Raw genomic sequence first — 22,927 nt, 5'->3', positions numbered from 1 at the left:
TACGGTGTCGATGGCGATGTTTCTCCCTTCGATCTCCTCGATCCTGAGGGGGAGTAGAAAGTGTCGATGGCGGAGTAATCGTCGATGCCGGTCGGTGGTCGATGCTGGCGCGAAGTCGACGGTGCCGGTTCCGACGATGTCAATGCGATGGACGGAGTCGGGGTTTGAGCACAGAAGAGAAGTTCCATCTTCTCCATTCTGGCCTTGCGACCCTTCGGTGTCATTAGGGCACATTTGGTGCAGGTCAAGGCATTGTGCTCTCGTCCTAAACAAATTACAAAGACTTTATGGGGGCCTGTCATTAACATGGTGCGGGTACAGTCCGGGCACTGACGAAACCCCGATGCCATGGCCATGGAAAAGGTTTAGCCGCGGTACGGTCGACGGCCAGTAGGCCGAGAAGGCCAAACTCGATGGTAATCGACGGAAAAAGGGTAAAACTTACTGGAGTACCGCGGACTTATAAAAGGTAGAAGAGGGACCCCTGTGGGGCAACTTAACTTTTAGTAATTCCGTGAGGAAAATTCCTGTCAGGAATCTCTTCAGAGCTCCTTTACCGTGAGACTACTGCTGCGCGGAAAAAAGAAGACTGAAGGGGGACCCCTGCTGGCTGCAGGGTTAGTGCCATGCTGGGAATGCCCAGCAGGGGCCAGTCAAAGTTATGGAAACTTTGACAGACGTTTTCCGTGATTGGGCTCCATCCTGATGATGTTACCCATATGTGAGGACTACCATCCTGCTTGTCCTGTGAGAATAGGTGTTATCCCAGGACAGCAGGATATAGTCCTCACATATGGATGACATCATTGATGGAGCCCTATTGCGGAAAACTTTCTGTCAAAGTTTCTAGAAACTTTTGACTGGTCCTGTGAGGCCACTGAGCATGCCATGATATTCTCTGCCACAGGGGTCTCTCTTCAGTCTCGTATATAGCAATAAGCTTTAGCAAAAATAAAATAATAAAACGTATCGAACCCAACTCCGCGGGGTGGCGGGTGGGCTTCATGAGGACTACATCCTGCTGTCCTGGGATAACACCTATTACAAGGTAAGGAATTTTGCTTTATCCCAGGACAAGCAGGATGCTAGTCCTCACATATGCTAGAGGCTGAGTCATTTTGTAGTGAAGCAACAGTTAAGTATTGTTGTTGAAAATGAGGCAGCCGAAAATCACAGCAGGTTGGATGTAGAAGGAGTTGGGATTAAACTGGAAACAAGTTCTTTTAGACAGATTGTCCATAGGCTGAATCTTGTCATCCTTCTTTGTCTAAACAGTAATGAGCTGCAAAATGTGTGAAGAGAACTCCATGTTGCTGCTTTACATATGTCAAGAATTGGCACTGAACGGTAGTGTGCTACTGAGGTTGACACTGCTCTTACTGAATGTGCCTTTTCTCGCCCTTGGAGAGGAAGGCCTGCTTTTTCATAGCAAAACTGTATGCAATCTGCTAGCCAATTGGATAAAGTATGTTTACCCACCGCTTTACCTGGTTTGTTTGGATCAAAAGATACAAAGAGTTGTGTGGATATTCTATGGACTGCAGTGCGGTCTAAGAAATATGCTAGCGCACGTTTACAGTCCAAGGTATGCAAGGCCCATTCTCCTTCATGAGAATGAGGCCTTGTAAAGAATGTGGGTAAAACTATGGATTGGTTCAAGTGGAATTCCGTAACTACCTTGGGGAGGAATTTTGGATGTGTCCGGAGATCCACTCTGTCATGTAGGAATTTTGTATAGGGTGAGTACATGGCAAGTGCTTGTAACTCACTAACTCTTCTAGCCGATGTAATGGCCATGAGGAAGATAGTTTTCCATGTAAGAAATTTAAGATCACAGGAATTCATGGGTTCAAAGGGAGAATGCATGAGCCTTGTTAAGACCAGATTCAGGTCCCATTCTGTGACTGGTGGCCGAATCTGTAGTTTAAGGTGAATTAAACCTCTCATAAATCTAATGACAAGAGGATGTATGGATATTGGTGCATCTCCCATCTTGTTATGGTAAGCTGAGATTGCACTTAAATGTACTCTTACAGATGATGTCTGGAGACCAGAGTCTGAAAGATGGCATAAATAGTCTAGTAGGGAAGTTGTGGGGCAGGAGAAAGGATCAATACTGTTTTGTCTGCACCACAAAGTAAATCTTTTCCATTTCGAAGAATAATTCTTTCGTGTTGAAGGTTTTCGTGAAGCTATCAGCACTTGAGATACATTGGTTGAAAGACTGAGTGGCTGTAAAATCAAGCTTTCAACATCCATGCTGTCAGGGAGAGGGATTGAAGGTTGGGATGGCGCAACTTGCCCTGATCCTGAGTTATGAGATTGGGAGCTATAACCAGGCAAATTGGTTCTCTGATCGAGAGGTCTCGAAGCGTGGGGAACCATACCTGTCGAGGCCAATACGGGGCTATGAGAATCATGGACCCCTTGTCCTGTTGCAGCATCACTAGAGTTTTGGTTATTAGCAGTATTGGAGGAAAAGCGTATAGAAGGCCTGAGTTCCAAGGGCAAGCAAAGGCGTCCTTGGCTGGTTGGTTTTTCTGTTTGTGTAGAGGACAGAATCTGTCCACTTTGTGATTCAGGTGTGATACAAAGAGGTCTTTTATTGATTGCCCCCAACGTTGGAATATACTGGTCACTACTGAGGGATCCAGGGACCACTCGTGTGGTTGGAACTGACGACTGAGGCGATCTGCCACTACATTGTGAATGCCTGACAGATAAGTGGCCCAGAGAAATATGGAATGTGTTAGGGCCCAGTTCCAAATCTGTGCTGCTTCTTGTCAAAGGAGACACGAGCCCGTACCTCCCTGTTTGTTGATGTACCACATGGCTACTGTGCTGTCCGTTTGGATCAGAACAGTCTTGTGTGAAAGGCAGTCCTTGAACGCAAGCTGCGTATAACGTATAGCTCGAAGTTCCAGGAAATTGATTTGAAATGTTGCTTCGAGTTTTGTCCAAGTACCCTGGGTTTGGAGATTGTTTATATGAGCTCCCCATCCTAAGGTGGATGCATCTGTAGTTAAAGTTATCTGTGGGACTGGTTACTGGAAGGGTAGGCCCTTGCGCAAGTTGTCCTTGTTCGCCCACCAAAGTAGAAATGAAGGTAGCTGGTGGGTTACTTGAATTGGAGAGGATAGTGGTTGAATGGCTTGGATCCATTGTGATATTAAAGTCCATTGAGTTACCCTCATGGCTATGGGAGGAGCCGGCTGTCGTGGTATATGTGGGCACCTATGACATAGGAAAATGTGGGAGGGAGGTTCTGGAAGCCAAATTTAGGCTCTTAGGTAGAAAAATTAAATCCAGAACCTCCAGGGTAGCATTCTCTGAAATGCTCCCTGTTCCACGTGTAGGTCACCAGAGGCAGGCAGAGTTCCGGAGTCTCAATGCGTGGATGAGACGATGGTGCAAGGAAGAGGGATTCAGTTTTGTTAGGAACTGGGGAACTTTTTGGGGAAGGGGGAGTCTCTTCCGAAGGGATGGGCTCCACCTTAACCAGGGTGGAACCAGACTGCTGGCGCTAACCTTTAAAAAGGAGATAGAGCAGCTTTTAAACTAGAACAAAGGGGAAAGCCGACAGTCGCTTAGCAGCGCATGGTTCGGAGAGAGGTATCTTTAAAGGATACTAATGATGCATTAGAATTAGGGCATCCCGACAGTGAGGTTCCAATAATTAGAAAAGTAGTCCAAGTGCCTGTAACTAAAAACTCACCTGAGCTAAAAATTTGTAACTTATCATTAAAATCATCCATTGTACCTGAAGACTGGAGGATAGCAAATGTAACCCCAATATTTAAAAAGGGCTCCAGTGGTGATCCGGGAAACTACAGACCGGTTAGCCTGACTTCAGTGCCAGGAAAAATAGTGGAAAGCGTTCTAGACATCAAAATCACAGAACATATAGAATGACATGGTTTAATGGAACAAAGTCAGCATGGTTTTACCCAGGGCAAGTCTTGCCTCACAAATCTGCTTCACTTTTTTGAAGGAGTTAATAAACATGTGGATAAAGGTGAACCAGTAGATATAGTATACTTGGATTTTCAGAAGGCGTTTGACAAAGTTCCTCATGAGAGGCTTCTAGGAAAAGTGAAAAGTCATGGGATAGGTGGCGATGTCCTTTCGTGGATTGCAAACTGGCTAAAAGACAGGAAACAGAGAGTAGGATTAAATGGGCAATTTTCTCAGTGGAAGGGAGTGGACAGTGGAGTGCCTCAGGGATCTGTATTGGGACCCTTACTTTTCAATATATTTATAAATGATCTGGAAAGAAATACGAGTGAGATAATCAAATTTGCAGATGACACAAAATTGTTCAGAGTAGTTAAATCACAAGCAGATTGTGATAAATTGCAGGAAGACCTTGTGAGACTGGAAAATTGGGCATCCAAATGGCAGATGAAATTTAATGTGGATAAGTGCAAGGTGATGCATATAGGGAAAAATAACCCATCCTATAATTACACAATGTTGGGTTCCATATTAGGTGCTACAACCCAAGAAAGAGATCTAGGTGTTATAGTGGATAACACATTGAAATCGTCGGTACAGTGTGCTGCGGCAGTCAAAAAAGCAAACAGAATGTTGGGAATTATTAGAAAAGAAATGGTGAATAAAACGGAAAATGTCATAATGCCTCTGTATCGCTCCATGGTGAGACCGCACCTTGAATACTGTGTACAATTCTGGTCGCCGCATCTCAAAAAAGATATAATTGCGATGGAGAAGGTACAGAGAAGGGCTACCAAAATGATAAGGGGAATGGAACAACTCCCCTATCAGGAAAGACTAAAGAGGTTAGGACTTTTCAGCTTGGAGAAGAGACGACTGAGGGGGGATATGATAGAGGTGTTTAAAATCATGAGAGGTCTAGAACGGGTAGATGTGAAGCGGTTATTTACTCTTTCGGATAGTAGAAAGACTAGGGGGCACTCCATGAAGTTAGCATGGGGCACATTTAAAACTAATCGGAGAAAGTTCTTTTACACTCAACGCACAATTAGACTCTGGAATTTGTTGCCGGAGGATGTGGTTAGTGCAGTTAATATAGCTGTGTTTAAAAAAGGATTGGATAAGTTCTTGGAGGAGAAGTCCATTACCTGCTATTAAGTTCACTTAGAGAATAGCCACTGCCATTAGCAATGGTTACATGGAATAGACTTAGTTTTTGGGTACTTGCCAGGTTCTTATGGCCTGGATTGGCCACTGTTGGAAACAGGATGCTGGGCTTGATGGACCCTTGGTCTGAGCCAGTATGGCATTTTCTTATGTTCTTATGTTCTTATGGCTAGCCTTTCCATAAAAGTGACATGAACTGTGGAAGCCATGTGGCCTAGTAAGGTTAGAAACTTATGAGCTGTTGCTTGTTTCTTTGAGTGAAGCGAGTTTGCCAGTAGGAAAAGTGTGTCTGCCCGATCCCCACGTAGAAAAGCTTTTGAAAGTATGGTATTCAATTCTGCTCCTATGAATTGAAGCAGGTGAGACGGAATGAGGTAGGCCTTTTGATAATTGTTGAGAAAGCCCATGGAGTGAAGCAGAGTAATTGTTCGACTGAGAGAAGCCAGAGCTCCTTGTTGAGATTGACTTCTGATGAGCCAGTCGTCTAAATAGGGAAAGACATGGACACTTTCCTTGTGCAAATGTGCTGCTATTACTGCCAGACATTTGGTGAATACTCTGGGAGCAGAGGCAAGTCCGAATGGTAATACTCTACTGGAAATGTTGATGACCCACCATGAAGCACAGATACTTGAGATGAGGGAATATTGGAATGTGAGCATAAGCGTCTTGAGATCCAGAGAACAAAGCCAATCTCCTGTTTGAAGAAGTGGAAGCATGGTGCCTAGAGAGACCATCCTGAACTTTTCTTTCTTCAGAAATTTGTTGAGATTTCTGAGGTCTAGGATGGGACGTAGGCCTCCGGTTTTCTTTGGAATGAGGAAATAGCGGGAATAGAAACCTCTGCCCTGCTGAGTCCGGGGCACCGGCTCTACAGCTCTGGCTCTCAGAAGGGTGGATAATTCTACTTGTAATTGGATTATGTGATTTTCGTTTAGAGGAAGAGGTCTCGGAGGAGAATCTCTTGGAGCTGAGAGAAAATTGAGTTGGTAACCTCGAGATATTATTGCGAGTACCCATTGGTCTGTTGTTATTTGTATCCAATGGTTGTAGAAGGAGGATACTCGGCCTATTACCGGTAGATCTGGTTGAGGGTTTAAGAGATGGCTTTGGTCTCTGGGAATGGCCTCAAAGGCCTGCAGCCGGTCCCATCTGCGGCAGAGGTTGAGGCCTAGCAGCTCTAGGTTGCCTGGGCTGAGCTCTTTGCTGCGGCCTAGAAGAACTGCCCCTTGATGCTGGAGGGTAATAACGCCTCTGTCGATAGAAGGGTCAACTAGATTCCTTTCTTGGAGGTCGGCGAGATGATAGGGTAGCAGAGTCCTGTGGAACTAACGATAGTTGGCGCAGGGTTTCTGTGCATTCCTTTAATTGTGCCACAGCATCTTGCACTTTAGAGTCAAAAAGGTTGTCACCAATACATGGTAAATCAACTAACTTTTCCTGGACTTCAGGCCTGAGGTCCGAGGCTTTCAGCCATGTCCAGCGTCTTGCACTTATACCAGAGGCCACTACTCTGGAGGCTGTTTCAAAACTATCATAAGCGGCTCGGACTTCATGCTTGCCAACTTCAAGTCCTTTGTGAATGAATGATTGCTTGGGCTGCTTATTGATATTGCTGTGGTAACAAAGTTGAAAATTCTTGCATCTGTTTCCACAGATTCCTCTGATGTTGAGTCATGTACAACTGATATGATGCAATTTTTGTGTTTAACATGGCTCCTTGATAAATTTTTCTACCCAGGGAATCCAAGAATCTATGATCCTTGACTGGAGGAGTGGAGGACTGCGGTCTTATCCGTTTTGATTTCTTTTGTGCGGATTCCACAACAACTGATTGGTGTGGAAGTTGTGCTTTCTGGTAGCTGGGAACAGACTGTACCAAATAAGTAGTGTCCACTCTTTTATTGATAGCAGGTACTGAGCATGGGTGCTCCCAGAGTCTATGCTGTACGTCTAGGAGGACTTCATGGACAGGTATAGCTAAGACTTGTTTTGGAGGATCCACGAATTGGAGGACCTCCAGTGTTTGCTGTCTAGCATCCTCTTCAGCTACCAAAATAAACAGTATGGTGTCCGCCATATCCTGAATAAAGTTTATAAAGGATAAATCCTCTGGTGGAGATTTATTCCGTTCTTCTGGCGGGGAAGGATCAGACATAAATCCTTCAGAAGAAGTTTTTGTATGCCTGTCATCCCATGTATCATATGGATCGTCATGATGTGGAGACACTGGAGAAGACCTTGGTGGGCGAGGAAGTCCTGAAGGACCTGGCTGCGGATCATCTATAGGTATCCATCCAGGAATTTATTTTCGTGGCTTGGATGGAATAGCACTGACTATTTCATCAAATTTCTTCATGAGAAGCTGGTACAGTGCAAGTTCAGGATGTCCTGGAGCCCCAGGTGACATCGGCATCGATGGCATCGGGTCAGGCATCAACGATGGAATCGGCGTCGGTATAGATGGTTGCCTCGGTATGGACTTCGGCTGTGGTGCCGGCATTGATGCAGGCACCGGCATCGGCGGGATTGTCGGCATCGGTGCGGGCACCGGCTTTGGTGGAAACACCGGCATCAGTACGGGTACCGGCATCGGTAGGGTACCGGCATCAATGAAGGCACCGGCTTCGACCTCTGCTGATTCTTTCAGGCCTGGAGCACTGCTTGACGGATGAAATCCGACAATTCCTGCGTGACAGCTGGTGCAGGCAGAGGAGATGTACGCGGTGCTGGTGGAGGTGTCGATGATCCTTCCACATAGCCCTGTGGAGATTCGACAACTGGGGCGTCGCCATGGGATGAAGGACTCAGTGGCGGAGGTACAGGTGTTTCCTGGATCCTAGGCCATTTCGCGGTCGATTCCTCCGGGGAGAGAAGCGCCTCTGTTATCGATGGGTGTCGGTGCTGATGGCGGTGCTTCGAACGGTGTTCGGTCACTGACTTCGTCGATGCTATCGATGATGTTGGCGATGGATGGTCCCCCAACCCTTCCGGACGACGTTTTTTCAAAATTGTGCATTTGGAGACTCCAGCCTGAGACGATTGAGTCGATGTGGAAGGAGATGGCAGAAGTGGTAGATGGAATAAATGCTCCATCTTTTCTTGGCGGGCCTTTCTTCCCTTCGCAGTCATTTCTGCACACTTGGGACAGGTTGTTACATCATGTTTTTCCCCTAAACAAAGCACACACTCAAGGTGTGGGTCTGTAATGGACATTGTCCGATTACAGTTGGGACATTTTTTAAATCCCGTGGCCATTTTAACGTCGACAGCCGTCAATGAAATGAGAGGAAACGTGAGAGGAAAAAATTTTACTCAGAGTAAAAAAGAGACTAAGATTTACTCACCAGCCGGTGGAAACCTGAGAGACCCCGATATGGGAGAAAATGAATGGCGTGAAATCTGATTTTTAGTCAGACAAAAACTGTGAGGAAACTCACAAAGGCTCCTGCTCCGCGATGCCTACACAGCGTGGAAAAACAAAGACTGAAGAGAGACCCCTGTGGCAGAGAATATCATGGCATGCTGGGCATGCTCAGTGGCCTCACAGGGCCGGTCAAAAGTTTCTAGAAACTTTGACAGAAAGTTTTCCGCAATAGGGCTCCATCAATGATGTCACCCATATGTGAGGACTAGCATCCTGCTTGTCCTGGGATAAAGGTATTGATTAAGAACTGCTCCAGTTCACTGGGTGTATTTCAATGCCCTGAAAGAATCTCCACATTAAAGAACTGAGATTCAGCTAATCCATTTTATTGCCTCACAGTACCATTTATCTTTCTTGGGCATAGCTGTCTAAATCCTGTCCTTTTCTTCCATGCATATGCCTTTACTTTCCAATCACGTCATTCATGTTACATCTGCTTTGATGTTGGTGCCATTCCAGCAACAATTTTCTCAGACTTGAATTTTTTTTTTAGATCCTAAAACATCGTTTTACGTTCCAAAACAAATTGAGAGCAGCTTTGTTAGTGTCACAGTAGTGGTATCTACTGTCATACTATTGCTTTATAAGTAGATGCTGTGTATAAATATGTGCTAACAATATTTGGAGGCATATTCACCAGTTTGACACTTCTATAGGAAAGAGTGTATTGTCATACAATAACATCTCTATTGTTTTGCACAATGAAAATGTGTGATTCTTTTATAATCAAATACCATTTTGTAAATTTAAGTCTTTCAAATCTCCAGGGGCAGATTTTATTTATTTAAAGTGTTTTTCCAAAAAACATATTAAGGTAAATCCTACCCATCAGTCTAAACACAGCATTTTGCCAAAGGGTCCTAAAAGGCATTTTAGCAGACTGAATACAAGCCTTTGAAGTCGATATGCAATCTGCAGATCAAACAAATCAAGCAAACATACAATAATTTTTCTTCCTGTATGTCAGCTTCTCTGGCACCAACACACATAGTGTGATGTTTTCCATTCCCAGTCAGTTTATCAAACATAGCCTCCAAACATTAATTGAGAGAAGTGAATCCCATGGCATAACCCCAGCAGGTGAGTAATCTTTGTCAACACTGACTGCAGTCAGTGTTGACAAAGTTCTCATCTGAACCCCATTAAGATTGCCTCTACTATTAACCAAAAAAAGGACTCAAGCACCTCAACATAATTTACATCAAAGCTCAGCTTTTTCAGAAGACACAGAAAGCAGCACTCTGTTGTCATTTCCCAAAACATTCCACCATCTATAAAATATCACATTTTAATTTATTAAGAGTTTACAGAGGGCTTTAACGAACAATCAGACATTCCATCCCTTGCCCTTTCCTCACGCACCCCAAAAATGGTCTGTGTTGTTAAGATGGAAGTGGATGACAACTGTGGTGTGCAACAGTACAGATATGAAACTAGAAGCACCAGAATGAGTCAGTCCAGCTGAGACCCACCAACACTCTAAAACCGCAAACAAGTTTGGTTGCTGCAGGTGCACAGGTTCGAAGTTCTGATGTTTCACAATTTATATTTAAAATATAAAAAAGCAGCAAATGGCTTCAAAAAGAGGAACATCAGCACCATAATACTTTAAACAAGGAGAAAGTGAAAACCATACATTTGTATGAATCTTCTAGCACTTGATTGTTATTTTTTGAAAATGATCACAATCTCATTATTGCATAGCGTGTCATGTAGGACCTTGGTGAACCTACTCCCCCCACACCTCGACCTAATGTAGAGATTTAGGTTATTTGTTAATCGCTGCTTTAAGAAAATTCTACCTCATATTGACAAGTAATTGGAATAACAAGGCCTGAAGGGAAAATATTCTGCCCAGAGACAGAACAACTGAGGCTGAGAATGGAATGTGAATGCAGAAATGAATGAGATAAGGAAAGTGCCGAGAAAAGTTAAACAAGAAACAAAGTACTAACATAAGCAGAAGGCGTGATGTTTACCAGCTGACGTAAGAGATGAGCAAGGGAGGGGGGAAGAATATGAGAGCTATGTTTAACAAGTGTCTATAAAAAGGTAATTCAAACTTTGAAACATTGAGTAATTGGCATTACTCCTAGAACAGTAGATTCTGTAAAATGGGGCTCCTTTTACTTCCGTAACGAAACACAATCTTGACTTTCCTTATTGTTCCGCTATCTTGATTTGTGTATGCTTGCAATGAAATGAACAAAGCTTGCCAGCTTTTGTAAGATCTCTAAGCTACTTAATAAATGCTATGCTTTGAAACTGAAAGTCTGTCTCATCACTGTCTATCTCTGGGGAGGAAACAAGCAGGGTAAGTTCAGGGTTATTATTTAACATTTTAATACGATCCAGTTCAACACTAACAGGTGCATATTGGCAGAAGTTATGATGACTCTGAATGGGCAGACAGATTGAAACCTGCTCCTAAGCAAATTCTGCACATGCAAAAAGCTGAGAAAAAAAAGATCATAGGGGACTGAGATACTTTTTTCTCAAAACCTTCTCTGGCCCATTATCACATCATCAAATAAAGTTATAAACAAAGCATTGCATGTTCTGATTTCATTGTGTTCAGAAATCTATCATCATGTTTGTAAAACACAAAATCCTTTAGGGCTTTTATTTCTAATCCTTTTGCCAGCATACGCCACTGTAAAAATACATAAATAAAATGATGAAATAAAAGGTAATAAAAAATGCTTACTGTGGCCTTGAGGCTTCTGCCTGGTCTGTTTGCAGTTTTTCACCTCCCTCCACTTCCATTGTGCAATAAACAATCCGATTAGGTGCAACAGACTTTAAGCCTTGTACTTCCATGATAACGATCTAAATAAGAGAACACAAATACATTATTATACTGAATATACTGAATATGCAATTAATCGATGATTTTACTGGTTTATTGGTTCTGGTTACATTTCTTTGTTAATTCTCTGTTCCTATGTAATCCCTCCCCTGATACTTGTTTTATTGTAATTTCTACCTGCTGTTCTGCTGTAAACCAATATGATGTCGCCACTAATATCGGTATAGAAAAGTTCATAAATAAATAAATAAATAAATAAGCCATATCATGGGAAATCCCCCCCCCCCCCCCCACTCACACACACACAAAAAAGAAAGAAAAATCTTAAAATTGCACAAACTATAAAAAGAGATAGCAAGAACATTAAGTCTAAACACAGAAATATTATATTTATATTTCATTATTTTCAAATGTATAGTTACTAGCAAAGTACATGGGAACACTCATGCGGCAACGTTTCCCTTTTCCACTGTGGATCACTAAAGGCTAGAGCATGGAATTAAAGAAAAGAGTACATGGGGGTAACTGGAGGTAACATGCTGGTGTGGCAGTTGCTACCCTTACCAAAAAATAGTATCAAGGTTTAATGCTACTCCATCATTGCTCTCTGCTTCAACAGCAGTGGGAAAAGGGGAATTGGATTCATACAGCAACCAATGAGGGCCCCGACTTTTACAGTTTGGGGAACAAATAAACATGGGGGTAACTTGCTGATGCGGCTTTTACTACCCTTAAACATTTAGACTGATACTTTTGATGCGGCTCCATCATTGCTCTCTGCTTCCTTGGCAGGGGTTGGGGAAAACTGGATTCGGACAGCATCCAAAGCCCTGACTTTTACTGACTGGAAAACTGATAAGCATGGGATAATCTGCACAGTGTAGCAGACACTGGGATAAGCTTGCTGGGCAGTCTGGGTGGATCATTTGGTCCTTTTCTGCCATCATTTCTATGTTTTAGTGTATCACAATTCTATAATAGGTATCAACTGATAAAGATCCTTTGGCCTACTCATTCTTTCCAACTGCCTCTACTTCCATTGCTCTAGCTAAGGCTGTCGCCCAATTTTTTCTCATATACATTTGACTAGTTACATTGCTGTAGCTCTAGCTCTGCTCATCACTCTTCCCTGCTCTTACTACTACCGACTGAGCTAAGGATATCTTTCAGCCCTTCAGGCATGGCGACCATCAGAAGATCATGCCATCTTCTTTATGTCCTTATTAAAGCCAAGTCAGTTTACTGCTCATACTATGGGACCTTCCAGCGCCTCCTGATTTTATCTGAGAATGTAGCAAAACCCTCCAGCCACTGCATGCTGATCGACCTTGCTTCTTTTTTGGGGGCTTAACACAGCCATATCACCATTGTGTGTAAGTTGGCTTTGTCATCTCAATTTTTTGACTCTCTACAATTCCAGGTAGATAAGCATATACATTTCCACACCTAGATGCATGCCCGGGTCACCCATTCTTTTATCTTAATTCTCCCCAACCATCCATTTATTACTGCCCTTTGTTTCTGTCCCAAACATGCAGAAATTCTATCTCTGTTTTACTGTATTTGTTACTACCACCTCTTCTGGTAAAGATAGTAAGATATCACCCTCTTGGTAAAGAAGTCGCTTCAACTTCATGTCATTGAATTTCTTTTTTTTCAAGTAAGCATCCCCTTTTCTTGCACTTTAACAAAGGATACCAAATATTTGAGTATTTGTATCATATTTCCCACTTTGAATTCCTGAAACCTCTCTGCGTATATGGTTTGTTTTGCAAGCCTGAACCTTTTTAGCAACCCTTCTCTGAGCATCTTCCATCCTTTCAATGTCCTTACAAAAGTATGGCTTCCAGAAGTTAACACAGTACTGAAGGTGGATTCTCATTAATAACTTACTTTAATTTTATATTTACTTGATTTTATAGTACAATATGAAAACAAACAATCTTGACCAGAAAGAATAACGGAACAATAATTAGGGAATACTCAATGAAAGAAACAAAAACAAGAACAAAAAAAGAGTAAATCCAGACAAGTTCAAGGGCACCAAAAAGGGAAAGGAAGCAAGACACAAGAATATCTTTTTTTAACAAAAAGTAAAATTAAACTATAAAGAAACAAAATTATTAATGCCATTGGACTGGAGTCTAATCAAATAATACTTTAAAGGAAAATATTTAAACTTTTTTTTAAATTCTGAAGTATTATGACTAATCTGGAAATTATGAAACATCTGGGATTGTAACGTTACACTTAGAAGGATAATTTAACTCCAAGAAAAACTTCAGCATTTAAATTAAAAAACTTTATTCTTTCTGAGCTGAGTAAATCAGGACATGTTTTTCAAATATTGTTTTATACCCAAATTATCTTGAACTGGTATCACATTTATTCCCTGCACATACTCAGTCTTTTGGCTTAAATCCAAAACTACTGATTGCTTTTCCTAAATAGTGATATTTTATTTTGTATTTTTACCTGCTTCAGATTCACAAAAGATTTATCTAAAGTCTCAATTTAAGGAACCAGAGCCTGCTTTATTTCAAAAATAGATTTCCATTTTAAATTAAATCTCTCCCTCAGACACCTCAAATCTTGGCCAGATGCCCATAGACCTCAGAATTCTCCACTTCAGATAGCTCCAGAATTTCTATCGCTCCAACCAACAGTGACAATTCTCCACCAATAACAACCTAGGCTGCTGGAAGATCCATCAGCCAGTCTGACTCTGCCTACACTGGGTGCAAATCAATCATTCTGCAGGGCCTCTTGGTCAGGTCTAAAGGCCTTCAACAGTGAAAGCGGAACAGGACTAGAAGCAAATTCCAGTGTCACTGATGAAGTTATCAAGGTCACACCACCTGTCAACTCCCCAACTCCCCCTCAGTCCAATGTTGTAGGAGAAAAGCATCCTTTAACTCCATTATCAAGATGTTCATGGAATCTTCAGAAGGTAAAACTCTAGTATTTCCCATTCTCTTCACCATCAAAATGGCTAACCTACCACAAAACAGAGTTGCTTACCTGTAACAGGTGTTATCCCAGGACAGCAGGATGTAGTCTTCACATATGGGTGACGTCACTGGACGAAGCCTAGCACGGAAAACTTTGTCAAAGTTTCTAGAAACTTGTGACTGGCATACTGAGCCCATTGAGCATGCCCAGCATGCCATGATCCCTGCAGCCACAGGGGTCTCCCTTCAGTCTCGTTTGTAGCAATAAGTGTGAGCGAAAAAATAAAATAATAAAACGGCAATGGGTGGCAGGTGGGTTTTGTGAGGACTACATCCAGCTGACCTGGGATAACACTTGTTACAGGTAAGCAACTGCTTTATCCCAGGACAAGTAGGATGATAGTCCTCACATATGGCTTAAATCCAAAACTACTGATTGCTTTTCCTAAATAGTGATATTTTATTTTGTATTTTTACCTGCTTCAGATTCACAAAAGATTTATCTAAAGTCTCAATTTAAGGAACCAGAGCTTGCTTTATTTCAAAAATAGAGTCAGCTACAGGCTGACTCATGCTTTAACAGATCAATGGCACCCAACAAGTGCAACAAGCACAACAACTGGGGTGCCACTGACTAAGATGAGGCAGCCTGAATCACAGCAGGCGGTTGAGGAAGGAGTTGTGTTTTATACTGGAAATAGGTTTTTCAAGACAGATTGTCCAAAGGCAGAGTCCTGTCTTCCTTCCTTATCTAAGCAGTAATGCGCTGCAAATGTGCGAAGAGAACTCCAAGTCGCAGCTTTGCAGATGTCAGCAATACGTACTGAACGGTAGTGTGCTATGGATGTTAACATAGCTCTTACTGAGTGTGCCTTCACTCGCCCCTGGAGAGAAAGACCTGCTTTCTCATAGCAGAATTCAATACAGTCTGCTAGCCAGTTGGAGAGAGTTTGTTTGCCCACTGCAACTCCTGGCTTGTTTTTATCAAAAGAAACAAAGAGTTGGGTGGATTTCCTATGGACTGCAGTGCGGTCTAGGTAAAAAGCAAGTGCATGTTTACAGTCCAAGGTGTGCAAAATTCTCTCGCCCTGATGAGAGTGGGCCCTTGGGAAAAATGTGGGCAAGAGTATAGACTGATTCAAGTGGAAGTCAGTAACCACCTTAGGCAGGAATTTGGGGTAAGTGCGAAGGACCACTCTATCATGCAGGAACCTTGTGTAGGGTGAGTATGTGACAAGGGCTTGTAACTCACTGACCCTCCTAGCAGATGTAATAGCTATGAGGAAAAGGACTTTCCATGTAAGAAATTTTACATCACAGGAATGCAAAGGCTCAAACGGAGATCACATGAGCCTTGTACATTTAGGTCCCATTCTGTAACCGGTGGTCTAATGGGAGGCTTAAGTTGAAGTAAGCCCCTCATAAATAGTCTAACCAGGGGCTGCGCTGTTATTGGGGAATCACCTATTACCTTTGTGGTATGCTGCAATGGCACTTAGGTGTACACATACAGAAGACATCTGGAGACCAGAATCTGAAAGGTGCCATAGATAGTCTAATAGAAATGGAGTGATGCAGGAGAAAGGGTCAATACCTTTTTGAGTGCACCACTTGGTAAATCTAGTCCACTTGGAATGGTAAGATGTACGGGTGGAAGGCTTTTGTGAAGCTACGAGAACCTGAGAGACTTGAGTTGAAAGATTGAGCTTTCAACATCCAAGCTGTTAAGGCCAGGGTTTGTAGGTTCGGATGGCGTAACATACCTTGGTTCTGAGTTATGAGAGTGGGCGCTGTGCCCAGGCGAATTGGTTCTTTGATCGATAGGTCGAGGAGTATGGGAAACCATACTTGTCGGGGCCAGTATTGAGCTATGAGGATCATTGATTCTCTGTCCTGCTGTAGCTTCACGAGAGTTTTGGCTATGAGCAGAATTGGAGGATACGCATATAGTAGTCTTTCGTTCCAGGGGCGAGCGAAGGCATCCCTGGTGAACATTTGTCGACGGCTGTGGAGGGAGCAGAACTTTTTCACTTTGTGATTCAGTTTGGACGCAAAGAGGTCGATGGCTGGTTGACCCCAGTGTTGAAAAATTGTGCTCGCTACACAGGGATCCAGAAACCATTCGTGGGGATGGAAATGTCGACTGAGACTGTCCACTAGGACACTTTGTATGCCTGCTAAATAAGTGGCCCTGAGATGCATGGAGTGTGTTTTAGGGCACAGGCCCAAATCTGCACCGTTTCTTGACATAGCAGATAGGACCCTGTGCCTCCCTGTTTGTTTATGTACCACATTGCTACTGTGTTGCCTGTTTGTATCAGCACAGTCTTGTGTAAGACGCAGTCTTTGAAGGCATAAAGGGCATAGCGAATCGCTCGAAGTTCTAAAAAGTTGATCTGACACTGTTTTTCGAGCGGAGTCCATGTACCTTGTGTTTGGAGGTTGTTGACGTGAGCTCCCTAACCCAAGGTGAATGCATCCATGGTCAAGGTTACTTGAGGAGGTGGTTGCTGGAACAGTAGACCAATCTGTAATGCAAATTGGTCTGTCCACCAGCGAAGTGAGAGACGTAACTGGTTGGTGACTCATTTGAGGGATGCAGTGGCTAAACCACCTGGATCCACTGAGATTTCAAAGACCATTGAGTCCTTCTCAAGCTAATTTCGCCATCGGGGTAATGTGGACTGTAGATGCCATGTGGCCCAATAGTGTAAGAAATTGATGGGCAGAGGCTATCTAGCAGCTGCTCAGGGAGTTTGCAAGTTTCGTAAGGATATACGCATGGTCGCTCAGAAGAAAAGCCTTTGCGACTGTGGTTTCGATAAAGGCTCCGATAAAGGTGAGAAGTTGAGACGGAGTCATATGTGATTTTTGATAACTGATTAGGAGTCCCAGGCAATGCAACAGGGGCATGGTGCTTTTCAAGGCAGTGAGAGCTCCTTGCCTGGATGGACTTCTGATGAGCCAATCGTCTAGATAGGGAAAAACATGAATACTGTTTTTTCTGAGATGCGCAGCAGCCACTGCCAAGAATTTTGTGAATACCCGAGGTGCTGAGGCTAGTCCAAATGGTAGAACACAGTATTGGAAATGTCTTTGCCCCACTTTGAATCATAGATATTTACGATGTTGTGGGGAAATGGGGATGTGAGCATAGGCTCTTGAAGGTCCAGAGAACAGAGCCAATCTCCTTTCTTTAATAAGGGAAGAATGGTCCCGAGGGAGACCATCCTGAATTTTTCTTTTTGAAGAAATTTGTTGAGATTGTGGAGGACTAGGATGGGGCGGAAACCATCTGTTTTCTTTGGAAATAGTGGAAGTAGAACCCTCTGCCTTGTTGAGACCGGGGGATGGTTTCGACAGCTCTGATAGTCAGCAGGGTGCAGAGTTCTAACTTTAGTTGAGATGTTATGATGCTGTGTGACCACAGTGGAGTGGGTGGGGAATCCCGAGGTATCTTTTAAAATTTTAGACGGTATCCCTGGTTCAGAATGGCTAACACCCACTGATCTGTGGTGATGAGGCTCCAGTTGTGTATGAAATAATGGAGCCGACCTCCTACAGGCAAGTCTGGTCTGGGGTTGTTGGAGAGGCTTCTGCTCTCTGGGAATTTTTCAAAACCCAGATGCTGGTACTGTTTGCGAGGCTGGCCTGTTTGGTCTGACAGGGACGTCCCTGTTGAGGTGGCCTTGAGGGCCACGCGCTAGATGCAGGTGGGTAGTATCTACGAGGTTGGTAGAAGGGCTTCCTAGTATCCCTTCTTGCGGGCTTTCTGACTAAGGATAAATGTTCAGCTGGTAGTTTTGAGAGCTGACGAGGTGTCTCATGGTGATCTTTTACTTGTGAGACAGCATCCTGAATTTTTTCACTGAAGAGATTATCTCCGGTGCATGGAAGATCTGCTAGTCTTTCTTGTACTTCTGATCGAAGATCTGAAGCCTTTAACCAAGCCCATCTTTTTGTGCTGATTCCAGCAGCTGACATGCGTGCAGATGTTTCAAAGGAATCATATGCTGGCCGGACCTCGTGTTTGCCTGACTCAAGGCCTTTTTGAATGAGGGCATTGAGTGGTTCCTTATGTTGCTGTGGAAGATTGTCTGCTATGTCTTGTACTTGTTTCCACAAATTTCTTTGATAGTGTGTCATATATAATTGATATGCTACATTATGGGAAACCAGCATGGAACCCTGGAAGACTTTTCTGCCTAGTCCGTTGAGAAATATTTGCTCTTTGCCTGGGGACGGTAGAAGAGTGAGGATTTTGTTTCCTTGCTTTCTTTTGTGCTGATTCTACCACAACTAATTGGTGTGGTAGTTGTGGTTTCTGAAACCCCGGTGTGTGTTGTACCAGATATGTGGCATCCATTCTTCTGTTAACAGGTGGGACGGTGCAGGGATGCTACCACAGGTGGTGCTGCAGATCTAAGAGCACTTCATGGATTGGTATAGCCATGACTTCCTTGGGGGCATCCACAAACTGGAGGACCTCCAGAGTTTTATGCCTGGTGTCCTCTTCTGTGACCAGGTCAAATGGTATTGTGTCTGACATTTCTTTAATGAAATTTGCAAACGAAAGATCCTCTGGTGGGGACTTTCTTCTTTCTTCTGGTGAAGAAGCTTCAAATATAAGGTCTTCTGTATCTGTGTCCTTGTCCACATCTTCCCATGGACTATAATGGGGTTGGAAGTGGGACCCAGGTGGAGCAAGAGTGTCCTGTGGAAGTGGACACTGTGGCATGGATGGAATTTTTCTTGGTTTTTTCAGGAAAATGCTTTGGCATCGATGGAGTTAAAGAGGGCATCGACAGCACCGATGGGAATCGATGCCCGGTATCACCCGATAGACTGGGAAAAGGCATGGAAGGCATCGACAGACTAGGAAGCGGCGAAGGCATCGATGGAAGTTTTGGTCGCTGGGGGTTTTTTCAGACCCAACGGACCAGGTAAAGGATCAGAGTCCCCATCGTCTTCTACTGATGAACTTGGAATGGATATAGCTGGAGTCATCAGTTCCGTCGGTGGTATAGCCGGAGTCATTGGAGGATCCATCGGTGGCATTGGTGCAGGTTGCATTGGGAAGGCACCTGTTATGTTCGTGGACCCTTGGGCTGGTTAGGACAGAGAATGGAGTGTTGTAGAGATCCACAGCAATTGTCCCAACCAAGAGGCGGTTCGAAGACTCGGAGCAGCCTGAGACCCTGGACTACGGTGGAGCCCTATGCGACCAAGGACTCAGTACCCCATGGGAGGACGGACGACGTGGGACCCTGGATGATTGAAGAGTCTTCACCCTGAAGACTGGTACTCCCCCGGGAGGAGCACTTAGGAGTCCAGCCGCTGGGACTTTTGGAGATTCACCCTGGAAGCCGATATCCCCACAGGAGGAGCCCGTAGGGACCCGGCCGCTGGGACTTAGGCGACTCCTGAAGGTTGAAGATGGTCTAGACACAGGCGCCTCCTGCAGGTCGTGGGTTCCAGACGGCTGGTGCCTCCAGCAGGTCGTAGGTAATCTTGAAGAGAATCCAAAGGCCGGTCCAGGAGTCGAAGTCCAAGGAGCGGTCTGCAGCCAGTCCAGGGGTCGGAGTCCAGAGCGCGGTCCGCAGCCAGTCCAGGGGTCGGAGTCCAGAAGAGTCAATCCAGCAAGGAGGACAGTGCAGAGGCGGGATGAAGAAACAGCACCAAGGATGAAGCGGAGAGGAGTCAGGAGACAAGCCGGGTCGGAAGAAGACAATCCAGGAACGCAGCAACAACAACCGGAGACCAGGAACCTTGTTGCAAGGCACTGGAGTGATCTGGATGCAGGGTACTTATACCCTGAGGGCGTCTGACATCATCTACAGCAGAGCAGAGGATTTTCCCGCTCTGGCCCCTTTAAGGGGGGCTCCTCCCCGCGCACGCGCGTTAGGGGCAGGGCCAGCCGCGCCGGACCGTCGGCGTCTCTCCTGAGGAGGGAGAGGCGTGCTGGAGGGCCTGCAGGCCCAAAGACGCCCCGAAACGGCCCGGGCCACCCCCGAGGTAGGTGGAGGGACCGGGGCACGGCCCGGGACCGTAACAGCACCGATTAAGGCATCGAGTCTGCTGAGTAGAAGTGCAAACACTGATGGCTCTGATGTCGGTGCCGGTATCGGCGTCGGCAGAGGCTGTAATCTCTGAAAAGCCTCGATGACTGCTTGCTGCATCATAGTAGTCACTTCTTCCCTGGAGACTGGGACCGGGTCCACTGTCATTGGAGAAAGCTTGATGGGCTCTAGTGGCTCATCCATATGTGTATGTGGTGGCTCAATCTCCAACACTGATCCCGGTGGAGAGCGCCTCAGTGCTATTGGCTCGATGGCTATCTATGCCAGTGCGGTAACCGGACCTCCAGATGAAATGAAGTCGGATCGATGATGATGACGTTGTTTATCTCGATGCCCTTTACCTGACATCGAAGAAGAAGCCACTGATGCCCCCAATGGAGTCGGAGACGGACAGTCACCGGTTTTCTTCTTTCGGTGTTTTTCGGTGGAAGAAGGAAGTCGATGGAGTGACATTTTTTAAGAGATCTTCCATTTTGTCCAGCGGGGCACACCTGCCCTTCAGAGTCATTTGAGCGCAGGTCAAACATGCGTGGCCATCGTGACTGGATCCGAGGCAAAGTACACAGATCTCATGTGGGTCTATTATTGACATCGTTCGGGGGCAATTTGGACATTACTTGAATCCCGTGGTAATGATGAAAATAAGGCTGGGAAACAGTCGGTAGCCTGCGGGTATCGATGTGAGGTAACAAGAACCGACTGAAAAAAAGCCCGAAACGGTACTTACCGAATACGGTGTTGAAGGGAGACTCTTGTAGGGAATTTTTTGAAAGAAAACTTTAATTTTCCTTGAGGAAAAATTTTGTGAGAGAACTCCCAGAGCTCCTTAAATGTGAGGCTAACAGCAAGGAGGACTCCAGAAGAGTCCTCCTTGCTGGATTGACTCTTCTGGACTCCGACCCCTGGACTGGCTGCGGACCGCGCTCTGGACTCCGACCCCTGGACTGGCTGCGGACCGCTCTCTGGACACTGACCCTGCAGGAATCATGGCATGCTGGGCATACTCAGTGGGCTCAGTGTGCCAGTCAAAAGTTTCTAGAAACTTTGACAGAAAGTTTTCCATGATAGGCTTTCATCCAGTGACGTCACCCATATGTGAGGACTATCATCCTGCTTGTCCTGGGATAAAGAGAAATGTTTTCAAACAGTAGCAATCACCGCATAGCCTAAATGAGTTAGCAGAAAGGATAGCATCCATACTCAGGACACAAACTTGCTTCCTTCTAGTGATGTACTTTGAGTACTGCATTCAGTTCTGAGCCCAAACCTCTGTAAGGACAGTGAAAGGCTATGTCAGGGTACAAATGATCTGGCTGTCCTTGAACCAGTGTCTAACTGGATAAGACAGTAGTGTTCTGCCTCTGAGTCACATGGTGGCTAGAGGAAAATGCAGGCTCAAGCAGGCCAGGCAAGTCTGCATTGAATCTGATGCCTAAACCAGTGGACCTGCCCCTAAAGAATGGGACTGGTCCTTAGGATTTCAAAAGAGAAACCCTGGGAACACTTGATTGTTTCTGATAACATGAGGACTATGAGCTGTGCTAAGGGAATCTGAAAGAGACCCGTTAATCTTGATCTTTGGAAAGAGAGCAAATCTGTGCCTGATACACTGGATAATCTGGACTAGATTTAATTGTGAATATTGACTTGAACTTGAAATCTTTAAATTGGACTCTGAAAAAAGAGTTGATATCTTAAGTTAGTCTATGGAGGTAATTTTCAAAAGAATTACGCATGTAAACGTAACATACAATCACAGACATTTTCAAAAGTACATTTGAACACTTACAGTGCACTTATGCATGTATAACCTATTGACAATTCAATGGCATATATTGTAGCAATTTTCAAAAGCCCACTTACTTACATGCGCAAAGTGCATTTACACATGTAAAACCCAGTTTTAAATGTGTACTTTTTTTTTTTAATTACTTGCTAAGGCAGTAACTTTAAAACAGCCGCGCAGGCGTACATGAATGCGCATTTGCCGGCTCACACCCATGGATGCAGACATTTTATAATATTCGTGCATCTTATAAAATTGGCTGGATGTGCGTAAATGCATGCTCCATTTTATATGGATGCACACATGTGCCACTTCTACCGCTTAAGTGAGGGCGATTTTAATATACACATGCGCCAACACAATTACCAGTTAAAGAAGTTCATTCCCACTTTGCCCAGTTATAGGATAGGACTTCCTAACCCTTCTAGCTAACTAACCTCTCTTTTACCTTACCTGCCCCAACCTTTAAAACCCCACTGACTAGCCTAGTTTTTTTTTGTTTGTTTTATAATTTACACGCCATCTATAGCAGAAGTAAAGTTACATGGTAGTGGACCTTGGTGTGCACATGTGTGCATAAATATTTACATGCTGTTTCCATTTAAATTCCTGGAATGCCCATGCCCTGCCTAGACCATGCCCATTCCCCGCCCCTTTTATGGACTTTGTCTTTTGTTCGTATATGAATGTTTCTTAAACTATGCATGCCGTGTGTCGGCCCAAGAGACATGCATATCCCCCTGATTTGGCACG

At 44.4% G+C, this 22,927-nt stretch overlaps 1 protein-coding gene across 20 annotated transcripts in view; it reads right to left on the bottom strand.

Moving 5' to 3' along the window:
* CADPS2 (calcium dependent secretion activator 2) overlaps positions 1-22,927 on the bottom strand; it is a 1,612,018-nt gene that overhangs the window by 1,080,224 nt on the left and 508,867 nt on the right. For all 20 annotated transcript variants that reach the window (XM_029616598.1, XM_029616596.1, XM_029616606.1 and 17 more), the window contains one exon: positions 11,256-11,377. In XM_029616598.1, coding sequence (XP_029472458.1) covers positions 11,256-11,377 — 122 coding nt within the window. The remainder of the gene's footprint in view (positions 1-11,255; positions 11,378-22,927) is intronic.

This window comes from Rhinatrema bivittatum, chromosome 9 (genome assembly GCF_901001135.1).
Source record: "Rhinatrema bivittatum chromosome 9, aRhiBiv1.1, whole genome shotgun sequence".
Classification (NCBI taxonomy): Eukaryota; Metazoa; Chordata; class Amphibia; order Gymnophiona; family Rhinatrematidae; genus Rhinatrema; species Rhinatrema bivittatum.
This window is presented reverse-complemented; position numbering and strand designations above follow the sequence as displayed.